Source organism: Phocoena phocoena, chromosome 7, assembly GCF_963924675.1.
Source record: "Phocoena phocoena chromosome 7, mPhoPho1.1, whole genome shotgun sequence".
In the NCBI taxonomy this organism is placed as follows: domain Eukaryota; kingdom Metazoa; phylum Chordata; class Mammalia; order Artiodactyla; family Phocoenidae; genus Phocoena; species Phocoena phocoena.
In genome coordinates this window covers 68,673,682-68,698,796 of record NC_089225.1, presented here as the reverse complement: position 1 = coordinate 68,698,796, position 25,115 = coordinate 68,673,682, and the positions used below count along the sequence as shown (strand labels likewise).

The 25,115-nt window shown below is 32.1% G+C and overlaps 1 protein-coding gene across 1 annotated transcript in view; it reads left to right on the top strand.

The window, feature by feature from the left end:
• CALCRL (calcitonin receptor like receptor) overlaps nucleotides 1-25,115 on the top strand; it is a 40,210-nt gene that overhangs the window by 2,498 nt on the left and 12,597 nt on the right. Inside the window, exons 3-9 of the mRNA XM_065880453.1 lie at nucleotides 2,641-2,751; nucleotides 2,843-2,955; nucleotides 4,348-4,439; nucleotides 20,194-20,320; nucleotides 23,220-23,373; nucleotides 24,706-24,766; nucleotides 24,850-24,916. Of these exons, the coding sequence (XP_065736525.1) occupies nucleotides 2,641-2,751; nucleotides 2,843-2,955; nucleotides 4,348-4,439; nucleotides 20,194-20,320; nucleotides 23,220-23,373; nucleotides 24,706-24,766; nucleotides 24,850-24,916 (725 nt within the window). The remainder of the gene's footprint in view (nucleotides 1-2,640; nucleotides 2,752-2,842; nucleotides 2,956-4,347; nucleotides 4,440-20,193; nucleotides 20,321-23,219; nucleotides 23,374-24,705; nucleotides 24,767-24,849; nucleotides 24,917-25,115) is intronic.

The window sequence follows — 25,115 nt, the reverse complement described above, 5'->3', positions numbered from 1 at the left end:
CATTATTACGGGTCCCTTAGGTCCATTCTTAAAAATGGGTTAATTGCTAGTTTTTCTGGTATATGTGCAGTTTTAATTATTTACTTATGAAGAACATTTCACGATGCAATTATCTTGCCTGTTTTAAAAAATTCTAATAAAAATGTGACAGGGATATTTTTAGTAACATTTTTTATGGTATAAAGATATTTAAAATATCAAATAAGTATGTGTCTTGGATTAAATCAGTGACAGTTGATCTTCAGTTTATGTGATTTGTACGTCTTTTTTTGCAAAAGCTCCTTGATAATAGCTTAATAAAATGACAACTAATTTTTTTTTTTGCACATAACATACTTTGTGTGATACATTTGGTAGCAAAGCTAATGAAATCCAAGAGCTTCTGTTTCCATTAAGATATTTTTAAGGTATTTTTGAAACATTTATTGAGGGCCTACTAATTGCCGTATATATGCTTCAATTCTGAGAAGGACAAGTAGAGTTGCCAAATTTAGCAAAAGCAAAAACAAGTCCTGTATTTTACCTGGCAACCCTAAAGGCAGAGTTATGTTCAAAACGTAAAATGCAACACTCATAGTGAAACAAAGCAAAATGTGAAGATTTTAGATATTTTTAAATCTTTAAACCATCAGTGGAAACAAAGAATTTAACTTTGGGGGAAAATATTTGATAGTATAAAATACAATGTTTGTTATATACATGAAATGTTAAAAGTAGGTTATTATTAGTATTTGTAACTGTCAAAATGAACTTGCTTGTGAGAAAGAGAAAAAAAGCAATTTTTCCACATTGGTCAACTCTTGAAACCTTAATCTAACTGAACAATACAATTTGTTCATCTTCGGAGAAGTAGTTAGATATATCTGCCCAAATATTTTTATTACAATATATATCCAGTTAAAACATGTCTTTAAAATATGCCAGACAATGACAAACTATCTGATATTAGCTCAATAGGGATTGAATTATCAAGTAATTAAAATTTGTATACAAATTCTTTGTTAACTGATCTGGCTTCTCACTTTATTCCATTAAAATCTAAGTGTTGGGCTTCTCTGGTGGCGCAGTGGTTGAGAGTCCGCCTGCCGATGCAGGGGACACAGGTTCGTGCCCCGGTCCAGGAAGATCCCACAGGCCGCGGAGCGGCTAGGTCTGTGAGCCATGCTCGCTGGGCCTGCGCGTCTGGAGCCTGTGCTCCGCAACAGGAGAGGCCACAACAGTGAGAGGCCCGCGTACCGCAAAAAACCCCCCAAAAAACTAAGTGTTATTGGTTTAAAATTATTGAATTAACACCTTCCAAATCATCTAGATATGTGTGAAAGCTAGCTTCAAATCTAATTGTTTAACAATAGGAATACATTTATGAGGGTTTTATAATAAAATAATTTTGTGATAAAATAAGTTCAAGATCACTGCATAATAATCTTCCTCTTGGAGAGTCATAATACACTTTGTAATTTTAAATACTCTAGAAAATCTTGTTATAAAGAAATGTTTATTTTAACTTTGTGTTCTCCAAATCTATTTGATTACATAATTTTTTAATGGAATACCTACTCATGTCTCACTCAAATGCCATACAACACAGTTGGAAAAATTCTAGACCTGGCAATCTATCATGCAGCCAGTGTTGCGGAATCTTTTGGAGCAGTATAAGGACTTGTTTGTGAGGCTTTCTAAAATGGTATCAGGAAATTTTTCTCTGATAGGCCACAAAATGCACTTTATTTAGTAATATGTGGATGCAAGCTATTTATATGAGTTTGAAAATCTCAGGAGGGAAAACAGACTATCTGAGGCTTTTTTTTTTTTAACTAGAATTATTTAGATTTTCAGGCCACTAGAACTTTTTCTACTTCCGTGAAGCCTAGATTGATTCTGAGATTGCTGTACAAATCTGTTAATAATAATAAACATCTCATGCAACATTCAAGTTTCTATCTATGTGTGCTTACCTAACAAGGCAGAAAATTACTCTCTTTGATTACAGACTTATAACTTTGGAACATTTTGGTCATTTTATTTCTCTATGTCTTTAAAAAACTTTACACTTTTTCATGTAAGAGGTTCTTTGTCTTAATGTTGGTAAGAAAAGAATGAGAGATTAAACGCTCTACTTCATTTGAAAAGAAAAGGAAGGAAAGTAAGAGCTAGAATTTGGTGGAGGGACCTAAATAAGTATGTGTCAGGGTTAATGTCGTGAAACAGGAAATATTGGAATGTTCGTCTGTTCACTTCAGAAAATACTACAACTTGCCCTAAGAATACAGTTTCTAAAATAAAACATATTTTCAATTTCCCATAGCTTTTGAATTTCAAGCATAGGGACACTAATTAACCACTACTTTATGGTTAAGAAAACCAGCAAAGACCATGTGATTTATTAAATAAATAGCTACATTTGAGAATTAGAATTAAAGCTAAACCTCATAATTTTTTAGAAATTTCTAAATTTAATTTAACAGTTATTCTAATCATTACTTTGTGAATAATCCAAGTAATTGTTATAAAGATTTTATATGATGTCTTCATTTTCAGTAGACAGTCTTTATTCCATGTCAGTGTGAGTCTACCATTATTTATGTCTTTCTATATAACTAGAGAGAGTTAGTAAGCCCTAATTTCTACTCTCCCCTTAAGGCATTTATTGCAACAGAACCTGGGATGGATGGCTGTGCTGGAATGATGTTGCTGCCGGAACAGAATCAATGCAGCACTGCCCAGATTACTTTCAGGACTTTGATCCTTCAGGTAAAAGCAGAAATTCATATACAAATATCCTTGACATCTATTTAATAAACCCTAGGTTAACTAAATTACTGTTTCCTTTTTAATTTTAAAGAAAAAGTTACAAAAATCTGTGATCAAGATGGAAACTGGTTTAGACATCCAGCAAGCAACAGAACATGGACAAATTATACCCAATGTAATGTTAACACCCATGAGAAAGTGAAGGTAAGTAATAATTATAAATTCAGATTTAATTTACACTATTTTAAAAGTTAGTTGCTGATACAATATTGGAGAAAATTTAGCTAGTGTTCATTCCATTGTAAAGCCTTTTCATCATAAAAACAATGAACAAAAATATCTTCGTAGAAATAATTATTGATTTGGTCATTACACCGAGGAAGCAATCCTGCTAGGTAATTCAGTGTCTCAGTATTGAAGTTCAGAATTTTCCAAATTAAACATACTTTAAAAATGTAAGAAAAAAGAAAATTTTCAACTGTGGTGGAATTCCTAGAATTACGGTCAGGAATTGTGCTCAAGTAAACAAAATAAGCCCAGCGGGGTTTACACCGTTCCCTCAGCAGAAGGCTTTCATTCTGACTGGCTATTAGGTCACCCTCACTGGCATTCCCACTTTTAACATCATACATTAAAGTCAAGGTTAGTCACAGTTTGTCTCAACAATAAAGCTTCGATACAAAGTGCCTGCATATATTTGCACGTGTGTGTATATTGAAGCAGTTTGTCACAGTGATTAAAGCTGAGTTCTGATTTCTGACTTCCTGTTTCTGCTCCTTACCAGCTGTGACCTTGGGCAAGCTGTAACCTCTCTCTGCCTCAGTCCCCTCCTGTGTAAAGTGAGGATACTAAACCCATCCACAAGGTTTTCATAAGAATTGACTTAATACAAGGAAAATATTTAGAAAACTAACAAGCCTATAGTAAGCATTTGATAACTGCCAGCTATCGTAATTATAAATCATGTATTCTTTGCTTACTCAAAGAAGGGTTTGAAGAGAATTATAAAAATACACAATAAAATGGTAAGTTACAATAGAATAAAGACAAAAATCAGAGAAAAAGTCAAAGCCAAGATAAAAAGTTTATTTGTACAGATCAGAGGCGCCTGTAAATTACTGTTCTGAGACTTGTTTTGGAGGCTCAAATTTGTCAAACGAAAAAAAAAAACGCAGTTAGGAAAGAAAGCCTTATCTGGCATTTAAGTCTAAAGAAACAAACAAAAATCATTGATTTAAGGTGCACAAACTGATAGAGTGAAAATTGTCAATGCCCTCCAAAATGATAAATGTTGGTTTTCATATATTATACAACGTAAATCAAGAAATTTATTTCTTCATATGTTTAATATGTGACTCCTAATTTCTTAAATAAAAAGAGCAATTTATAAATTTTGATATCACCTGATAAATTTTCATAGATATTCTTCATTCCAGATGTATTCTAATACTCATTGGCTTGAAAACTAAATGGTAAGGCTATCAGATCACATGTTTTTAAAAATATAAGTTATTTTATTGATTTTGAGCTTATACACATGTAGAATTATAGTATTGATATGAGCCTTAATTTTTTTTTTATCCATACAAATTACAGACTGCACTGAATTTGTTTTATCTGACTATAATTGGACATGGATTATCTATTGCATCACTGCTTATCTCACTTGGTATATTCTTTTATTTCAAGTAAGTACATGTAAAATTTTTTTTTAACTTACTGATTATCTTTGGTGAATGCAGTATCATGTGCATGTTTATTCATGTGCTGATAAAATTTATGAAATATAGATGATTTATAATGTTTAAAATAAATTGAATGTTTAAAATAATTAGAAGTATGTTGACTTTATCTTGACTTTATAAAATGTAGAGAATCAGGAGATTGATAAAATATCTGAAGCCTAACTTTACAAAATGAGTATGCATATAAGAATGAAGTCATGCAGTAAAAAGGGAGCCATAATGAATATGTAAACCTATCCTTATTTGCTTTGGAAACTGCCAAATATTATAGGCCTTCCTAATTAAATTTTCAACTTCTTGGTCAATTTTAGTATCAGTATACATGGTACATTATAAGAACTGGAATTTTGTGCAAAAAATAGCAATGACATTTCATATATATTATTAAAAATAATAATTTCAATATATTATGGTTAGGTTAATTTTTCTGGTTTGGGGGCGTCATTTTTAAAATAGTTTTTAAATTATATTTTGAAATTTACTTGAAGTTTATTCTTTTTTAGGGTGGAGGGAGAGTCAGCTCCAATTTCTTTTTTTTTAATTGAAATATAGTTGATTTACCGTGTTTTAGGTATAAAGCAAAGTGATTCAGTTATGTGTGTATATATATATATATATATATATACACATATATATATATTCTTTTTCAGATTCTTGTCCATTATAGGTTATTATGAAATATTGAATACAGTTCCCTGTGCTATACAGTAGGACCTTGCTGTTTGTCTATTTCATATATATAATAGTGTTATCTGTTAATCCCAAATTCCCAATTTATCTGCCTTCCTCCAATTTCTTGATTCAACCTATCAACTGTGATTTTTTTTAATTGACAGGAAACTAAATTCTAAAACTGCATAATTATCTTATGCATTAACATGGTCTTCATGATTTTGATCACCACCAGTAATTAAAGAATTCAGTGTAAAGAGAAAGTAGCTATATTTTATTGTATCTTCATCACCAGTGTCACTGCCATTGTCTCTCTCTTCCTCTCCTTCCTCCTCTTCTTCTTCCCTCTTCCCTCCTCCTCCCTCTCCCCCGCCCCTCCTCCTTCTCCTTCTTCAACAATTATCTTGGAACATTAGCAGCTTCAGAACCAACTAAAGTAGTAGCTGCACATCAAAATAATCCAAATCCAGAAATTATTAGACACCTAGATGTTAGGCTCATTTGTAACTGGAGCACCAGCTTTTAGCCCACAGTTCATCAAATATTCAAAGTACATGAAATAATATATGAACCAACCAATGATTATTTTTCATGGGATCAAAATCATGTGATCTAGAGATTGCATCATAATTGCTGTTTTTGGAAACTTGCACTTTCTTAAGAATCTTCAATACCAGTTACTTTGGGGAATTTTTAAAAACCTTTTTGTTTTATATTGGATACAGTCACTTAACAATGTTGTGATAATTTCAGATGCACAGCAAAGCAACTCAGCCATGCATATACATGTATCCATTCTCCCCCAAACTCCCCTCCCGTTCAGGCTGCCACATAACATTGAGCAGAGTTCCCTGTGCTATACAGTAGGTCCTTGTTGGTTATCCATTTTAAATATAGCAATCTGTACATGTAGGTCCCATACTCCCTAACTATTACTTTGGGGAATTTAAATGGCACTTTTGATTTATAACATTATCGAGGCACCATTAGAAACCGACTAAAAATATTCCACTCTGAATAAAGCTAATTCAACATTTGAGTACATTTTAAAATGTGACTTTTTTTTTTACTAAATTGTGTTAAAACATGCATCAAAATAAGTTGAAGAGACTTTTTATCCTAAAATATGGAAAATACTTCTTAAAGAATAAAATTTACTATACTATATTTTGTAACAAATTGCCAAAATGTTCTTGCTCAAAACAAACTGTCAATTCTCAGTCACTGCCTTTATAATTAGTTATGTAATATCAGTTGCTTATATACAGTTTAATAAAACTTCGTGTCTTTACTCTTCAATATACTCTTAGGTTATGTAAGATTTTTGAAATGAATATTTTGGAGTACGAAAAACTTCATTATGACTGTCTAATAGATCGAAAACTGGAAAATAAACCATTTCCCAAAGTGACAATTTTTAAATAAAGTCCTCGGGTCTACAGTGATAAATTATTTATGCTAATTGACAGTGAAATAATGTTACTGATGATAACAAGCTTATTGGTAAAATATGGCACTAAAACTCAGTTAATATTTTATTTAGTACATTTAAAAACACAAAATAAAATTAAAATTTCAAAATCTCACTTAGTATAAATTTAAGAAAGATATAGTTCTTTTTTCTTCTTTATTGCTGAAAACAAAATCTTTACAATTTAAAAATGAACGTATCTAAATTTGAAAAAATGACTCTCTTGGATCTTAGAACTAAATGATACAAGTAATTCCCTAAAATCTATGCAGTACTCTAGAACTCAGATTCTGAGTTCATTAAAATTACATTTTACCACACATACAAACACAGAGAAGATTAATTTAAATGTAACTAATATCAGCTAAGATTCTTTTTCTAACATGGAGACTTTTATGACCATGACTAAGTATAAAGTAGATCAGCCTCTACCCTAAAGGCATACAATAGAAATCATAAGAGTTATTTAAGACCATCTTAAAAAGCTTCTTGGAGAAAAGGTTATGTTTTAATATTTCTAACCTCAGTAAAAAGAATGCAACCATTAATTAAAAACAAACTAGTCTTGAGAACTGCACTTAAATTTGCAATATTTTTAAAAATTGAGAACAATTTAATTTTTTAAAATAAATTTTTAAATAAAGAAATATATACACCTATAATTCTAATACACTATTGGGCAATTTCATTTATTTTTCCAGTTTTATTTCATACTCATTTGTATTTACTCAGTTTTATTTGTAATGTACAAATTATTTTAACTATTTTTACAACTCAGCATTATATAATTCTTTCCCTGTCACTAAGTTTTTAAAACAACCATTTAATTGGCTAATTGGCTATTTAATTGGCTAACTAATATTGCATTTAGTTAGTTGACAAAAGCTTACTAAATCATTCTTCTATTTTTGAAAATTAACATTGCTTCCAGCTTTTCCTATTAATAAAATACACTGCAATAGACATTTTCAGCCATAACTCTCCCCATATTTTACACTATATTTTTAGGCTACATTCCCAGACTTGTGATTTCTTGGTGAAAGGGTATTTATCTTTTTATGGCTCTGGAGATATATCATCTCAGAAGTATTTCAAAATCAACATGTTCAAAACAAATTCATACTATCTACCTTCTCTTAACCCAAAGTAGTTTTTCTTCCAGAGTGACCCATCTTTACAAATAACACCACCAGCAATCTAGTTGCATAAGCCATAGACTTAGGAGCAATCTTTGATACCATCTCAGTTTTCCTATCATTCTCTCCTCATACTATGTGGATAAAACCTCCTAACAGCCCTCCAATCTATCCATTTTGTTTCATCTCTCCTGCCACCACCACCAACCTAGTCTTATCTAGCCTCAGTAAGTCCACTTTCACCATCTTCATTCAATGCTAAACATCGCAGCCAGAATATTTTCAAAGATTTATATTAAATATAGATCTGATTTTGTCATCCCTTACTTTAAAAATTTTAGACTTCCTATTATAATTTATATAAAATCAAAGTCATTAATGTATCCTATAATTGAATATTCTGTATAGTCTCTTCCCTGCTCCTCTAGTCTAGTTAAATGTAGTCATCTTTCAGATCTAAACCTTAGCATCATTTCCTCAGTGAAATCTCTGTGATTTTTTTATTGTAGTATTTCTGAAACTGCAACTAGTTTGTGCTGAATGTGGAATAAATTTTTAATTACCATTTAGGAGCCCACCATCTCTTCAGATTTAATACTAATACAGCTGAGACCCTTCAGATTAAATGATCTATTTTTATTTTGCATGTAATAAGCCAAAATATTTAGACACATTAAATTTCTGAAGAACACAAAGTTAAATATAGCAATTATATTGCATGCCAAAATCAGTATTTAAAAAGACGACAAAGGGTGTCCTAGAATTCCAAGTCCTATGGCCCCAATCAAGTTTGAAATTTAAGGATATAAATAAAGTTCTAAACTAACTCCATAAAACCAAATGTAAAATTAACAGTTTCTTTATGAAAAAGCCATGATTTAACCGAGCAAATGCTTGCTGTGTACTAATGAGGCAATAGTGGGACTGCCAAGGGAAAACAATATTGCAAGCCAGACTATACATAAATGCAAAGTATCCAGTTTCAAAGCTCTAATTAGACCAGTCATTTACTCTGTCTACTATGGACTGACTTTGTAAGAGGAAAAGAGGATGTCATAGAACTGACTTATCAGGACAATGAAGAAATTAAAGAAAATAATATCTGCTGATCAGGGAGTGAAGGTACCAAAAATGTTAAGCCAAACAACAAAATAAACAGGGAACAGCAGATGACTTCAATAATCTGAAAGACTAAAATGGGAATAGAGTTTGTATAATAACACAGAGAGAAAAAATAGTTGGCTCAGTTAAAAACAATAAAAAACGCTAACAGGCAAACAAAATAGACTGAACCATCTGTTGACCAACTGACCTTTCTGTCACCCAAGATTTTCAGATATTAGGTGTCAACCTAGCAGGAATTTTGAAATAGGTGATTTCTATACTGGGTTCATAGCTGCACCTAATAATCTGTAATGCTACTTTCAAGCCCAAGTCTATAATTTAGGAAAGAAGATTAGAATGAAAGAGTTAATTTTTTTAAAACAAAATATATAATTTCAATATCAGCAAAGTTAGCATTTGTGAAAGTATTTTGCAGGCTGAAAGCAATCTACACAGGTAAACTACGTTTATTATTGATTAGGAATTGAAAGAAAATCTGGTTCAATATTTTTATATCTGCATTTACATATATTATATTTTAAAGAGCAAATGCTATTCAACCAGTACAAGTAATTTTAAACTGAAGGGTTAAAATTTTAAACTTCAGAATTAATTTATTTTCTCTGTAGAAAAACACTTTTCAAAAAACTGAAATTGTGTATATACATGCTAAGTACTTTAGCTTTAAAGATATAATCTGCAGACCCATTTCTCATTTTAAAAAGAGACGCTAAAAATTTCATGTTGCCCCAAACATCGTCTTCATGTTCAACATATTGATAGACCTTTTTTTTTCAGAAAAACAGGTTTTATTTTTTTTAAATCAAGAATACTATATGCAATATATATATAAAATGTATATATATATATTAATTACTAAAAATTTCAATGCTTTAGAAAAAAGATTTCTGACATGCTACATAGGCAAAACCTCATTAAAACAAATAAATATCTTGCCAATATATGGAAATTGGTTCTTGGCCTCTACATAAAAGAAAAATTAAGGTTTTTACCTAGTTGCATTGTTTATTTTTAGAGTTTATTCTGAAACTACAATTAACTATTCATTTTCTATAGTGAACTATAAAAAAGCTTTAATGGTGAGTTAGCATGATAGATATACACTTGATTTCAGGCACAAGTTAATTTTAATGGATAGTGTAATACAGTAATTAAAAACATGGGATATATGCAAATCTTGCCATCACCACTTACTAATAGTATGGACTTATCCTGATTTCTGTTTTTCAGTTAGCCTGTTTCTTTATAATGAGTCCTAACGTTTAAAATACTGGGCAGAGAAGACACACACAGTACCTGGCATGCAGCAAACTTTCAATATACAGTAAAAGGTACTAATTTTGTCTTTAGACAATATCAATCATGTAGGCACATAGACTACACTTACTTAGTCATCTAACATTATCCCTATATAAATAGTAATACAGGGCTTCCCTGGTGGCGCAGTGGTTGAGAGTCCGCCTGCCAATGCAGGGGACACGGGTTCGTGCCCCGGTCCGGGAAGATCCCACATGCCGCGGAGCGGCTGGGCCGGTGAGCCATGGCCGCTGGGCCTGCGCATCCGGAGCCTGTGCTCCACAACGGGAGAGGCCACAACAGTGAGAGGCCCGCGAACCGTAAAAAAAAAAAAAAAATAGTAATACAAAATAAGCAATAACAACAACAAAAGCCCCCAAAATTGCTGTGGAGCTACAAAGAGCTATGGGAAGACAGAGGAAAGAAAGACTCATTTTGACTCATAGAATTGGAAGATTCTTGAGGTGATAATCTCACTGAAATGAGTGTTGAATAAAGAGGGTAGAATTTCAACAGATAGAAACTGTAAGCCATGAAAACTGAAGAGATTATCTAGTTCAACACCTAATTTTACTTATATTCTAAGTAGTTAACTAAGTTATCTAGGGTTCCTCTCCATCTATGTACTTTCTGTTTGGCTTAGTAATTTTATTTGACTTTAGTTATCTTTTAAAAATGGAGAATTTGACCAGAAAGAAGCAAAGCTTCAAATTAATTTTTCTTTTTTATTATACATTCTCAGGCTTTACGAGAAACCTGGGTCAAGTTAGGCCCAGGTATACTATTCTAAACACTTTTTTATGTGTTAGACAGCCTTCACTACAGGTGAGTAGTTAAGAGTATGTTCTCTAAACAGGCACATCTCTTAGATTCCACCTTCGTCAGCTACTTGCTGCATAGTATCGAGCAGCTTCTTTCATTCTCTAATCCTCAATTTCACATCTTTAAAATGCAGATTCTATTAGTATCTATATCATAGCTGAGATGATATATATGCATTGTTAAGTGGAGAGTCTCGTTTGGAAAACACTATTATTGGCATAGTTGTCACTCTTGCTCTTTCTTACTAGCCCATTAAAAGATTTTATATAAATATTTAGCCCTGACTGGCATATTTTAACAGTGGGCTCTTTTAAAACATAATTAACAGTGGGCTCTTTTAAAACATAATTAAAGAACACAGTTTCTAGTTTTATGTGTACCACATTTTTAAAGAAATTGTTATAACGTTCACATTATAAGAAAAATAAGTATACAATGAATGAAAAATTTTATAAACCAAAGTAGTAGTATAATTATATCAGGAAAAAATTGAGGTTAAGTAAATTAGTCAAAGATAATAAAACTTTTTTAATGCCCACAAGATACCACATAGCTTACTCAGTACTTGAATTTGTAGTCTTTGATTTTAAGGCACTTTTAATATATACTCCCAGAACTATCTACTAAAATAGGAAAAGCCACTATCAACCCAAAACAACTATCCGCTAAAACAGGAAATAATGGAAAGAACAGCACAAATTTAGCTCCATGAGAGCAGGAATCATCACTGCTTTGTTTCTTTACACATTCCAGGGCTTAGCACATAACCTTGTGCATAGTAGGCACTTAATACATTTTTAAGGAATGAAGACATGAACTGACTTGGAAACTTATTTCTAGGACAGACTTTCCCATGACTTATCTGTGACCTTGGACAAGTCCCTTGAGTTTGTCTGGCCTTGGCTGTCTCCATCAACAAAGAAAGACATTAGAGTAAGACTCTTTACAATTCTAACCAGTAGAAGCAACTGTGTAAAATAACATAGGATACCCTGCAGCTAGATCCGAAGAAGACCAAGGCCATCTCAGAAAATGCTTAACTGAATGGTTAATGAAGCACGTTCGTATAGTCAGGAGCAATAGAAATCTTAGCTTTCTTCCAACTAACCTGGAATCAATTCCTAGGAGAGCTGATGTTTCACATAAAATCATTGTGTGTACAAAAATCTATCAATATCTCCTTTCTGCTTCTGAACCCAGTTTCTCATACTGCAGTCATTCTTGCTTAGTCTAGGGTAGAGGCAACTATTTTTTTTCATATGTTAATTGAGTGAGGGTCACTGATCCATCCTAATAAAAACCAAGAGCATACAAAAAGTTGATTTAGGGTACTGTTTGTTATTTTTTATTTAGAGAGAGAAAAGAAAAGTCTACTACTCATCCATGCTTTAAATTAGAAGAAGAGAACACGAAACACTACTTACCAGATCTACTTCAGTTTTATATTAGAGCCAATTAAGGAAAGAGAGTGGGAGATAAAAAGAAAGGGAACAGAAAGGGAGGGGAAGAGAGAGAGACAGAAATTTGGGATTTGCCAAGCCCTAAGAGGCAATGACTCTTACTCATAATGATTCTTGGAAAAACAAAGCAGAACCCTTTAGATAAAAAAAATAAATAAGCTTTACCAGAATTAATTATAAATTATATTTTAATTACTGCTTAAAATCTGAGAGCATAGCAAATCTTGCTCTTACTTTCAACCCAGACAAAAGGCTCCATATTCTTGCACATAAAAGAGCACACGTAACTTGCATGGGGAAGAAGGTAGTTCTTTTTTTTTAAACCATCTTAATTTTGCTGACATTTCAGACAGTGATTCTAAATAATTTTAAAGCCAAGTTGCATATTTACAACTATATAGAAGATGATATTTCTCGGTAGTCCTGAATAAAATTCAGCAAAAAATCTATTTCTCAACTTAATAAAATGATCCTTTAATGCTTATATTTCTGCTTTTCAGGACAAGTGACACAAATTCTCACCTTTCTTTTTTTAAAATCATATTTGAAAATATTCAATCAATATTGTGAACCTTTCTCTCATTTCCAGTTTCTTCATATATCTCTTGAATTAGAACAAGTATGGCTTTCTTCTTTAAGCTATAACTATTCTCCTGAAAACTGTTCATGAGTCAATCTTTAAATTGGTTTCAAATAAAGCTAACTATTTAAAGAAATCCTACATTGAAACAGAGAATAGAGAGTCTTATCTACAAATCATGTTCTGATGTCCCTGTATTTGCAAATCAGAGCTATCACTTAAATAAGTTGTTTAAAACCTGGCAAATCTGCACTGTCAGAAGTCTGACAATGGCTGAGTTCAGAAATAGTCATGTAGCGATCCTTGAATAACATACCTCTGAGTGCCTACCCAGGACCACCTTTGCTTTCTCCACTCTTGTAAGAGTGTATTCATTGTAAGTCTGTTGTGCACTACAGTTCTGAGATACATTCTATTCTATTGTATGTATTCTAGACTTCGTTCAGCTTAACACTGGATATTGTTAGTTATAGTTTTTCATATAATGTTTTATTAGGGCATACTCACTGAGTCTACTTCCAAATTAATGAATTTAATCAATGTACTGAAACATCCTTTCCTCTCAAATGAACGTGATGAGAGCTGAAAGCATACCTATTCAGGAATGTGAGTCTTGGTTGGAAAGCTTTTTAAATATGTCCACTGTAATTATATAATAAAAGCATTGCATTTCCACATTAGAGTATCAGATTTAAATCAGGACAAACTGGTACAAGAAGTAATGGGTTTACTCTAAGAAAATCCAGTTCCTCTATAATGTAATTGCTAGTACCGGTTTATGGAGAAGAGTCCCAAGTATGGAAATATAACTGAATTAAAGAATTTGGACTTATTTTAAAGAGTAAATTTATTATTTAAACTATAACTAAATGTTAAAGATTACATATTTATGTTGATTTTTCTAATAAATATGCAACTTCTTTATAAGTGTATTTATAACGTATATTTAAGTAAGTACTATTTAAGCATAACTGAATTTTCATGGGAACAAAATGACAAATTATTTTAAGAATGCTAATGATCCGCTGCTTGGTGTAAAAACTATACAGTTATTAGAATGGATTAAAATTTTGTAATTTGAAATAGATAACACAAATAATATAACATCTTTCTTCCCCAAATCATAATATGTTTTGCAACCTGGTTTCCTACTCTTGCAGACATTGTATATTTTCCTAGACCATACCCACTGATATGACTATATATGAGGAGAAAGCAAAGCAAAGTAAACCCTCCCAACTGTAGCATCTTTTTAGTAGTTAGGAAAAACGAAACCCAAGAATAACTGGATATTACATTGCTAACATTTGCTGATGGAACATTAAGATGTAACATAAGAGTAAGAGCTGCAGAATCAAAAAGTCATTTAGTCAGTTATGTTCTTTGAATTTAATTTTCCTCATTAGGTATGGAAAAAAAAAACAGTGTAGAGTTTTGCCTTATGCTTTATTCACATTGTCTGTCCTTCTTGCCCCTCAAAAACCTTAAGCTTTAACTTTTAAAAAAAATGTTCGACACAGGATGCTGTCTCTGCTTGAAATGCTTTCCTTCCCTATCTTCTCCTGTTTCAGTTCTATCTGGAGTATTCCCCTCACTCTTGCCACAGTCTTTGCCTATCTCCTAATTCTATTTTAACTTCTAAAAAGCATATAACACTATGTAGAATTACTTTATGTAATATATGTGTCTATTTACCCTCCACTGTCTCATGAGTAACATGAGATCAGGATCTTGCTCTGTGTTGTTCACAACTGTTTCCCCAGTATCTAGAAACAGTGAACAATATATTATTATGCATCAAAAATAGTTATAAGTGACTAAATGAATATTAAAGGAGACAAAAGCCTTATTATTGATACTTTATTAAAAACTTAAACATTCAAATTCAAAAGATCACTTAATAGGATTGTGACCTGGAGCAGCTTACCTCAATTTTATTAAAGGATAATGATATTTCAAGGGGTTGTTAAATGAGATAATGAATGTGGAGTACTTATCTCTGCACCTGGGATATTGTAAAGCCTCAATATCATGGTGTATGCTATTATTATGAATTTTATCTCTAAAAGGGTTGTTTTTCGGTGAATCACAGGCATTCAGAAAGCCAGACTATTCTTCTCTAGTTTTCTGCCCATTAGGAGACCAAGAAGCACACTTGCACTGGGGCAATTCACACATGAGAGCAAACCATTTGGCCACATAAAATGAGCAGGTCTCTTCCTTATGCAGCCTGTATTTATATGTAATATTAAATGAGCAACTTTGAAAGGCATGGGCAGTGGAGGAGAGAGCATGATAGAGGAAGGGCAACCATTTCCTCTCTAGCAGGACTTGACTGAGCACCTTGGTTGAAACACTCTTGGACTCTTTCTAATCTGGCTGAATGGATCACCAGCAGCCTCCAAAAGAGAGCTAATGCTAGAGGTTATGTCTACTTTGTGTCACATAACCAGGTGATTCCATCAACTCAAAGTTCCATTGCCAGTAGACAAAAGATAGCCATACTGCTTATTCTTTTAATACATTTATTGCTTTCTGCCTGTTGTTTTTGGCAGTGTTCCTATTGGCACAGGCTTTCCTTTCGGATACATGATTTGTGTTTTCTTGTGGAAAAAGCTGAGCATTTGGAAATTAAATTAGATAAACTAGCATAAGGAAGTAGTACACTGTAGAGTGGGCTATTCTTTTATTGCTTGTATTTCCTCCTTCCATGACTAGTTTTGCTCAGGATTAGTACTGAGGAAAGTAATTTGGAAATTTCGACCTCATGTCAAAACCAAATGGGAATCAAAGGCAAGTATTTTGTCTATACTGTGGCAGAATTTTGAATATGGAGCAGCATAATACCTGGCATCAGCATGATAAGGAAAGTGGAAATTTGCAGACAACTCCTTGGGAAGATAATTTAGGTTGCTTGATCTATTGCCCTTCATCACATGGAAATTATCTTTCTGATGCTGAATTCTTGTGTTTTGTAACAAAAAGATGACAATGTATCATTGCATTACTTAAAACATGGGCAGTTTTATATTACTGACATGAACCTTGATACTATTTTATTATTTGTGAGAGAAAACCGTTAGAGAATTTCATTAAAATTAGCCGCATGAAAACTATGTTAAAAATAATAGTTAACTTGGAATGTTCACTATAGGTTAGATATTACGCTTAGCATTAGACATGATTTAACTCATTTAACCTTCCAGCCAATCCTATGAAGTACTATTGTTATCCCTATATTACAGAAAAGGAAACTGAAACTGAGGATTAGAGTTTTTAAATAACTTGTCCAAAATCACACTTTCAGTAGGTGGCACAAAAAGAGAATTGAAAGGCATGGTTACATTACACATGGAATGTAATGATTTTGCTGCCACACTTATGCCAACTGCCTCTATTACTCTGCTTGTCAAAATTGCATATTGAAATAGTGTTCTAAATTATATGTAGAGAATATGAAATGGAAACAATCCAGACCCACAAACCACATTTTCTAATCTATGGTTATGCTAGGATAACATTTAAAGAAAGCAGACAGAGATTTTTGTAAAACATTCTATAAGCCTATAAAACAATTTTTTAAAATATTTTGAATAAATAATCACATTAAAGAATTTAGGATAGGTTAAATTGGTTGCAGATTAACATTAGAAAAAATAGCAAAATATTTTAGTATTTCATTTAAGCAAACCAGTGTGTTTACCAAGTACATATTTTGGTTTTCATTTTCAAGTTGATTTTATTTGGCTTAATGTACTTATACGTATTAATGAATATGTTTAAAAGAAAACAATACTCATCACTAGAAAAATATGAACCATTTTTACCACTAGACATTGAGAAAAAACATGTCAGATGGCATTTGTCTACATTTAAGTTACACAGAACCTGGAGGAAAAAAAATCGAAGAAACCAAAACTATAGTCTAGTATTGTAGAGAGTAGGACTTATTTTACACAACACAAACTGAAATGATTTGGCAATGGTTCAGTATGTTACAACGATATAGACAGCTAAACAGGATATCAGGGTTCCTAGTGCAGAAGTATATGGTTTGAGTCATATATGGTAGATTATCTATGTTGACCATACTACTTGGATAATTTTGTATAACACTCAAAATAAGCTTCATGTGTCTATTGAAATGATTTATTGTGTCCTCTTAAGTATTTGTTTGGTTTTGGTATTCAAAAATTCATTTACCATAGAATTTCACTCTATCATTTCAAAATTTTGCCCATAATATGGCATTGTTTGGGTCTAAAAGAGGGAAATATGGTATATTCTTTTATCACATAGTAAGAGAATAAGAAACCATTGTTTTGGTGACTGTAGTCACAATAATTACATCTTTAGAAGAGAACAGATACCAGCGGCTCATTTTCTTTTTTTAACATCTTTATTGGAGTATAATTGCTTTACAATGGTGTGTTAGTTTCTGCTATATAAAGTGAATCAGCTATACGTGTACATATATGCTATCTATTTTACATTTGGTAGTGTATATATGTCAATGCTACTCTCTCACTTCGTCCCAGCTTACCCTTCCCCCTCCCCGTGTCCTCAAGTCCATTCTCTACATCCAGCAGCTCATTTTTAAGTCTTTAACTTTCAAGCCAGATTGAGGTGGGAGCACAGTCATTAGAAAAGAGGGAATTCTCAGAGGAACAGAAATACAGACTATCATAGAGAAGAGAAGGAAGTTTAAATGAACACAAGGAAAATTAAACTGGTTTTTCAACTAACTAGTTGGCATTTTATTTTAGGTATTTTCAATCTTTTCACATGTGAATATTATAAATATCAACGGTTATTATATAAATGCTGTTTGTTTTATGTTCCTCAGATCATATCTTTCAGCTCTTACTTCTATAATGAATTGCTATTTTTGAAAGCCTTCTTCAATGTTTGTTTTCCTGCATTACAATTTACTCTACAAATATTTCTGACTTGCTCTGTAAGCAAACCCTCCTAGTCTTTTGGTCATAATTTGAAAAATTGAAATTTTGTTTATGTATATATGTCTTAACCAATGGACCTGGATATAAGTGTGTTCAGCAGAAGAGGGCAAAACAACCCAGTTAAGGAAAACATTTTATTTTTTTTTCCCGTGATGGTAGCTGAGTTATCTAAATTCTGTTACTAAAAAAGGGCATGGGTGCTTTATAATTGCATGGATAAGCAGTTTTTCCCTAAACAATAGTTGGCCCAAGGGTAAGCCCAAGACAGGCATTTTAAAATAAGACCATGTTGACAAATTTTATGTGTTCATAATTTTCAACACAGAAGAGTGATAAATTACAAGAAATAAACTACACATAATATGTATAAATGATTTGAAAAGAGTATTTTTTATTAGACCTCTCATATTCATTAATTCTCTTCACTCTCAGTAAACACAAGCACTCATGTCACTGCTGTGGCATTTTATCAAAAATAGAGCCATCTTTGCCTCAATGTTGACTTCAGTTGAAGAGCAGAACTCATGATACTCCTTAATTCAAAAACTTTCAAAGATTTTTCTTCTCTATAGAGTATCATTTTTATACTGTTCCTTGATCCCTGCCTGCTTCTCACTACTGTCATGCACTGCAAAGTTAAATCACGTTAAAGACTCTCTAATATGAAAATACTAGCAACTCTCAGCTGTTTCTATTTTGATGGACTCCATCTGGACTTCACAATTGTTGGTATATGACTGTCTCACACACAATGATTGATCTGAGGGCTGTCTTGTTCATGAAGCCTTTCAAAGAAGTTTCCCTGATAGCATCTACTTCTGTAAAAGGCATGTATTGAAATTCCATAAATTTTGATTTGGATTGGATTCACTTTCATATCCTTTAAAATACAGGATCATATACAGGATCACAGACCTTTAGTTGCAAGAAATTTCAGAGACAATATAGCCCAAACTTTGCATTTTAAATATAGAAAACCTTGGCATCCCAGCCTAACTATAATATCCTGGGCACATAGTCTATTTAGAATAAGGTGATATAGTGATAAAACTAGGTTAAAATCTCAAAGTTTCCAAAGTAGAAGTTATTGGTTTGAGTTATATAGGGCAGATTATCTAGGTTGACCATATTAATTGTATAACTGTGTAAAACCCAAAATGAGCTTTTAATTCTTTGTAATGAAATGATTCCTCATGTCTTCCTACATATATGTTTTGTTTTGATATTAAGTATTCAGTTTCAAATGGATTCCTTTATATTATTTTAAAACTTTACCCATAATAAGCCATTGACTAATGCTTCCTAGAAGAGGTAGTACTTGAGTTGGTCTTTGATCATGGGTAAGGCAGTCATATACAGTCTTGTAGAGCAGATGTGGATTCAATCTGAAGACCAGCATTACTTGTCACGAATGACATCTGCTCCTGAAATCTATTTCTATATGAACTCCATTTAAGCAGTTTTAAAATTTTGTTTTACACATGAGGACCTTCAGTAAAAGGAGGTAATATTTTTATATCTTATGCATGGCTGGGCCAATTGGAAAAAAATTCAGTGAAGCTGAGCAAACCTCATTGGTTGCTAAATCTATATTTTTATCAACTTATTTCTTCTAAATACAATGTTATTTTTCTCATGATTGGCCTACATAATTACCACTACCACATAGGAGCTATATAAATAGAACAACCATAAATAACCATAAACAGGCTATATAAATAGAACAGCCTATGTGGTATAATGAAAAGATCATTATCTATGTGAGAATCTGATGACAAATCCAAAGTTTTCAAATTAATTAGCTGCATGATTTTTTGATCAATTATCTATTTTCACTGAATTTCAGTTTCTACATCTTCAGAATGAATTAGAATATTAATCATGATGAGAGATTAAGGGAAGAAATTTATGCAGAGGCCTTGTACAGACAAATTTCCCTTCCTTATATATGTTTACCTGTATGGAAGCAACTCATGTGTCTCTATGCTTTAAGGAATTATAGATTTTCCCCAATTAAAATTTTATCATGAGTGAATCTTGGGGAGAAAAAATAATTCTTCCAAATTTGGAGCAGCTGCTATGAATTGTGAATGTATCTTATTTGAATGATTATTAATACAAAATGTGGAAACATTTTATGATGTCAGCACACTTTGGTTTCTCTTGCCTTTCAGGAGCCTAAGTTGCCAAAGAATTACCTTGCACAAAAATTTGTTCTTCTCTTTCGTTTGTAACTCTATTGTAATAATCATTCATCTCACTGCAGTGGCCAACAACCAGCCCTTAGTGGCCACAAATCCTGTAAGTAAAATGAAGTTTAGGTTCAAGGGGTTAGTGGGGAAGAAATACGAGAGGTGGGGGGCAGGGGTAGATACATGTATATGTGTGTAATTAAGTACTAATATATGTACATTTTATGTCTGACATATAAAGAGTATGTATATGTAGCTATATTCCAATTTAGAAAGGTAAATATATCTCAATATTCCCCAAGTTATAAATATTGAATAACAAAAGGAAGAATAATTTCTTTGTTTCAGTTACCTACATATGTTAAATGTCTTCACCTCATTTATGGTTAGAGTCTTACTGCTGGTGGGACATAACATTTCCTCAATCAAATTTTTAAAAAATCAAGCAAAGCAACTAACTGTGCAGTTAGAGAAAGGCAGCACATGAAAATGGAAAACTTAATTTAAATTATATGTTTGGTATCAGGCTGACTTTAAAGAGTTAATAAAACTAGGGAAAATGACTTATGCCTATATAATATTGAACTTTATCAACATAAAATTTTTCAAGTGCTCTACCAAATCCTAACTGTCTCAGCAAACATTTGTAAATTGTTCCCTTACAATCCCTTTGGAAGCACAGGTTTTAGGATAAATATAAAAAGATACACAAAAATAAGCACAGAGACTATCACAATACAAAAGCTATATTTTAAAAATATAACCTGACATTTACAATACAATTTTATATATTTTATGCAAGTTATCTGCATATGTAAGCTATATTTAAATTAAAATATCTGCATAAATAGCAAGCATATATTTGAGACTTTTTAATTGCCTGCTTTTATATTTGTAGTATCTATACTACAGTTTTGGATGTAGATTTGGGAAGGGTGTGTATATATGATATATAAAATAGATTTATATAAAAGATTAAGGTTAAGATTATAAAAGATTAAGTTCTGGTTACTGAAATCAGGGAAGGGAAGGAATTTTCACTTAATTGTTCAATAAACGATACTCTCATATGTGTTTTATGTGTGTTTTTAGGGTAATTTCCAAAATTCTAAAATTCCCTGCGTTGTTTGCACATGTGCATCCGGATGCTTAATCTTGTATATGTTCCACTCTAAAGTCACTGGGTGAGGAAACACTGGGATATAATTAGCAATATAAAAAATTGGCGAATATCCTGCCATTTTAGAGTGCATTTCTCTAGAGCAAGGAAAGTCGGAGTTTTGTCATGAAGCTTCAGAGAAAGAGACTCTAAATCTTACATCTATATACTAGGGCATTCTGTTTATCACATAAATTGCAAAATGTAGTATAGTTACTTTTAATGTATTCTTGGAAAATTTATTGTCTGTTTATATTGCCAATGCCATCATAAAAATATTTTTCTAAAGCATGCTTTAAGTTCTTTTTATCATAATAATTTATAGATTAAATTTTTAATGAAATCAGGAGTTGGAAGCCCAATTAGATATATGTATCTAAAAACTATACAGATAAAATTTTGAAGCTGAAGCCTATCATTTCTATATAACATAGTTAAATAACTCAGCTTTATTTTTGAGAGAACTTTTTAATATAATGTTTGACATCAATGTACAATATTTAAAATTTAATATCATGCATTCTGCAGATGTATTTAATAAAAGAATAGTTTTATAAATATTCTCAGTCAGAAGGCATTACGTATGGTCGAGAAAACAAAATTTTGTTCAGGATGTAGCTTTGATTGATGTTGTATGAATTAGCAAATCATTTAACTTCTCCAGTACTCAGTTTTTTTATCTATAAAGTATGTGGCTAGTGATAAATCATGCCTCACAGAATTATCTCAGGGATTACATAAAACAATACATATTAAAATATTTTTAAGCTAACTTATATGCCAATGTTATTACTACTATTCTATGATAATACAATATTTATTTTCTAGTGCATTTAATTTCCAGTTTTCCTTTTAGTGAAAAAGATATTTATTTCAAAAACAGTGATAATTGCCAGTAAATATTTGAGTTCCAGTCTGGAAACTGGAGCTGATGGGAGTTAATTGGAGAGCTTTAAATTTATTCCCCTTGTTAAGGGGTAAATATCTCTTTTACTCCTTTGTATTTTCTTTACCCAATATTTAAACCTCTCTCTTCCTGTCTCTTTGAGAAAGTGAGACCTCAGGAAAAGAGGAAGGAAAACCATAACTTTTTTTTTTTTTACCTACGTGAAACCCTCAAACCCCGTATTTAAATAAAACAAAGAATGGGCTCATTAGATTATTATTTAATAAGTATCTGCGCTGGTAGCACACGATATGCAAGACTTCCTAAGTATTTGGCACTTTTCATGAACTGCTTTTAAAATTATTAAGATAATTATTAAGATTTTTCCAGCAGAATGCAACAATCGAGGAGTTCATGATGACATGGTTAAAATAGATGTAAATTCATTCATGTGCAAAACTTTGATACTTGTAATTACACAATAACTAAAACAATATTAAGAAAATACACATCCACTAAATGTAGTAAATTTGGCATTCACACATTTCCTGGGAGGTGTATCATTTTAAATCTCTGAAGTCAGTGGCTAAATACTTTAGAGGCACCATTAGATGGGGATGAAGACTGGCTTTTATAAATCTGAATCATTAGTGGGAAAGATTTTGTGTAGAGGAGAGAAAATTCTGTGTTTCTGTATAACTAAGCTAAACTAGAATATTGCTTTACACGTACATTTATAAACAACTAAATATTGATTGCTTTCTGGGAATTCCCTGGGGGTCCAGTGGTTAGGACTCCGTGCTTCCACTGCCAGGGCCCAGGTTCAATCCCTGGTCGGGGACCTAAGATCCCCCAAGCCACATGGCACAGCCAAAACATATATATATATATACACACACATATATACATACATATATCTATATATCTATATCTATCTAATCTATATATCTTTTTTCCTCATAGGTTAGCTGTAAAGTGTTCCAATTCATACATCTTTACCTGATGGGCTGTAACTACTTTTGGATGCTTTGTGAAGGCATTTACCTACACACACTTATTGTGGTGGCTGTGTTTGCGGAGAAGCAGCACTTGATGTGGTATTATTTTCTTGGCTGGGGTAAGTGCCATCATGCATATCTACTGACTCATCTTTTAAGAAAGCTTTTGGAGGATGCAGAGTTCCTTTGTAATAAAAATATTCTTATTATTAATCATTTTTTAAACAATATCAAGTGATTAACCTTTGCTCATTGCTGTAAATTAAAATATTTAAAGTACCACTGACTCACTGTTTTCGGTAACCACAGGTCAATTAATAATACAATTTTTTTCTATTTAATATTCCAGTGTATATTTTGGCCAAATATGTAGTGACTAAAACAATAGAACTAGAATCATAAATTAGGGAGCTATTCTGAATCTCCTTTTTCCTCATGTGCCAAATGAGGGCATTGGGCTTAACCAGCTTTGAAGTTCCATTCTAAAAATGATTGTTTAAAAAAAATTGTTATTTTACTTTAAGAGTAGAAGGAACAGTAACTGAATAAAGACAGCCAAAAAAATCTGCTTTTTCCACACAATCTCCTGACATGATATTATTCACAAAGCAAAAAATAATACACTTCTAGCATATTTTTAAAAAATAACTGGAATAATGCAAAACATAAAATGCTGAAAATGAATTCATTGTACATGAATTCAAAAGGACTAGTTTCCAGAAACATAACTGAAATGATACTTATCTATCTAGCTATCCATCTATCTACCTATTAATCCAGTCAGATAATAGATATATAGAGGTATGTATACACACACTATATATTTTTTTACTGAAATAAATGTTGTTCCTATTGGTTGTTTGATATTATTGATAATAAAAGTGTCATATATATATTTGCCAAGTGAGTCCAATCTTTGCTCAATTATATGTATGTATGTGTTGAGGCTATTAGTACACTCAGGTTACCTTTATAAAATATACCTTCATTTTACATTTGAAAGATCTGATTTAGAATGCTAAGAACATGCAAACTTTCTGATATGTAAGCCATCTCTCTCTTCCTTCTCTTCTTCTTCACATAGTCAGTCTCAACTTATTCCCACATCTGATTGGCCAGTTCCATCTTACGGAAGATATGTGGATGCTGAATTTCTTCTAAGCTTTTGAGCCCAGGCAGCACATTTATGAACTTAGGTCTGGAGTCCACTGATACAAAATGGCTCAGATTAGAAGAAACTGTACACACACACACAGGCCTGAAGACAGACACCTAATACTTCATCACATTTACTGTATGAGTAGACAGATAATATTTACGTCAGAAGCATACAGTGACCAGCTATTTTTGCTCCTAGAGTATCTCTGAGTTTCATATTTCATGACATATTTTAGGAATTCCATCTACAAAGAAAGATGCCTATTTATTTTCTTTTTGTTTGATATTTACAGGATTTCCACTGATTCCTGCTTGTATACATGCTGTTGCCAGAAGCTTATATTACAATGACAAGTAAGATAATCTCTCTTTTTGATTTCAACTGGAAATAATTACAATGAAAATCTTCAACATAATTTCCCTGCTTTTTCCCTTAGCTGCTGGATCAGTTCTGATACCCATCTCCTCTACATTATCCATGGCCCAATTTGTGCTGCTTTATTGGTACGTAATTAAAATGCTCCTTTTTTCATCATTGTTCATAGTTCAACTTTATTTCCTGAAACATCTGGCCTATGGTATCCTTCAGGATCTCAGTAGACATAGACGGCATACTCACAGTGTTTGATTGAAGAGGGTTAAAGGAAGGTGTTATATTTGAAGTGTTGGCAGGAAGAGGAAAGGAACTAATTCATAAGGGATG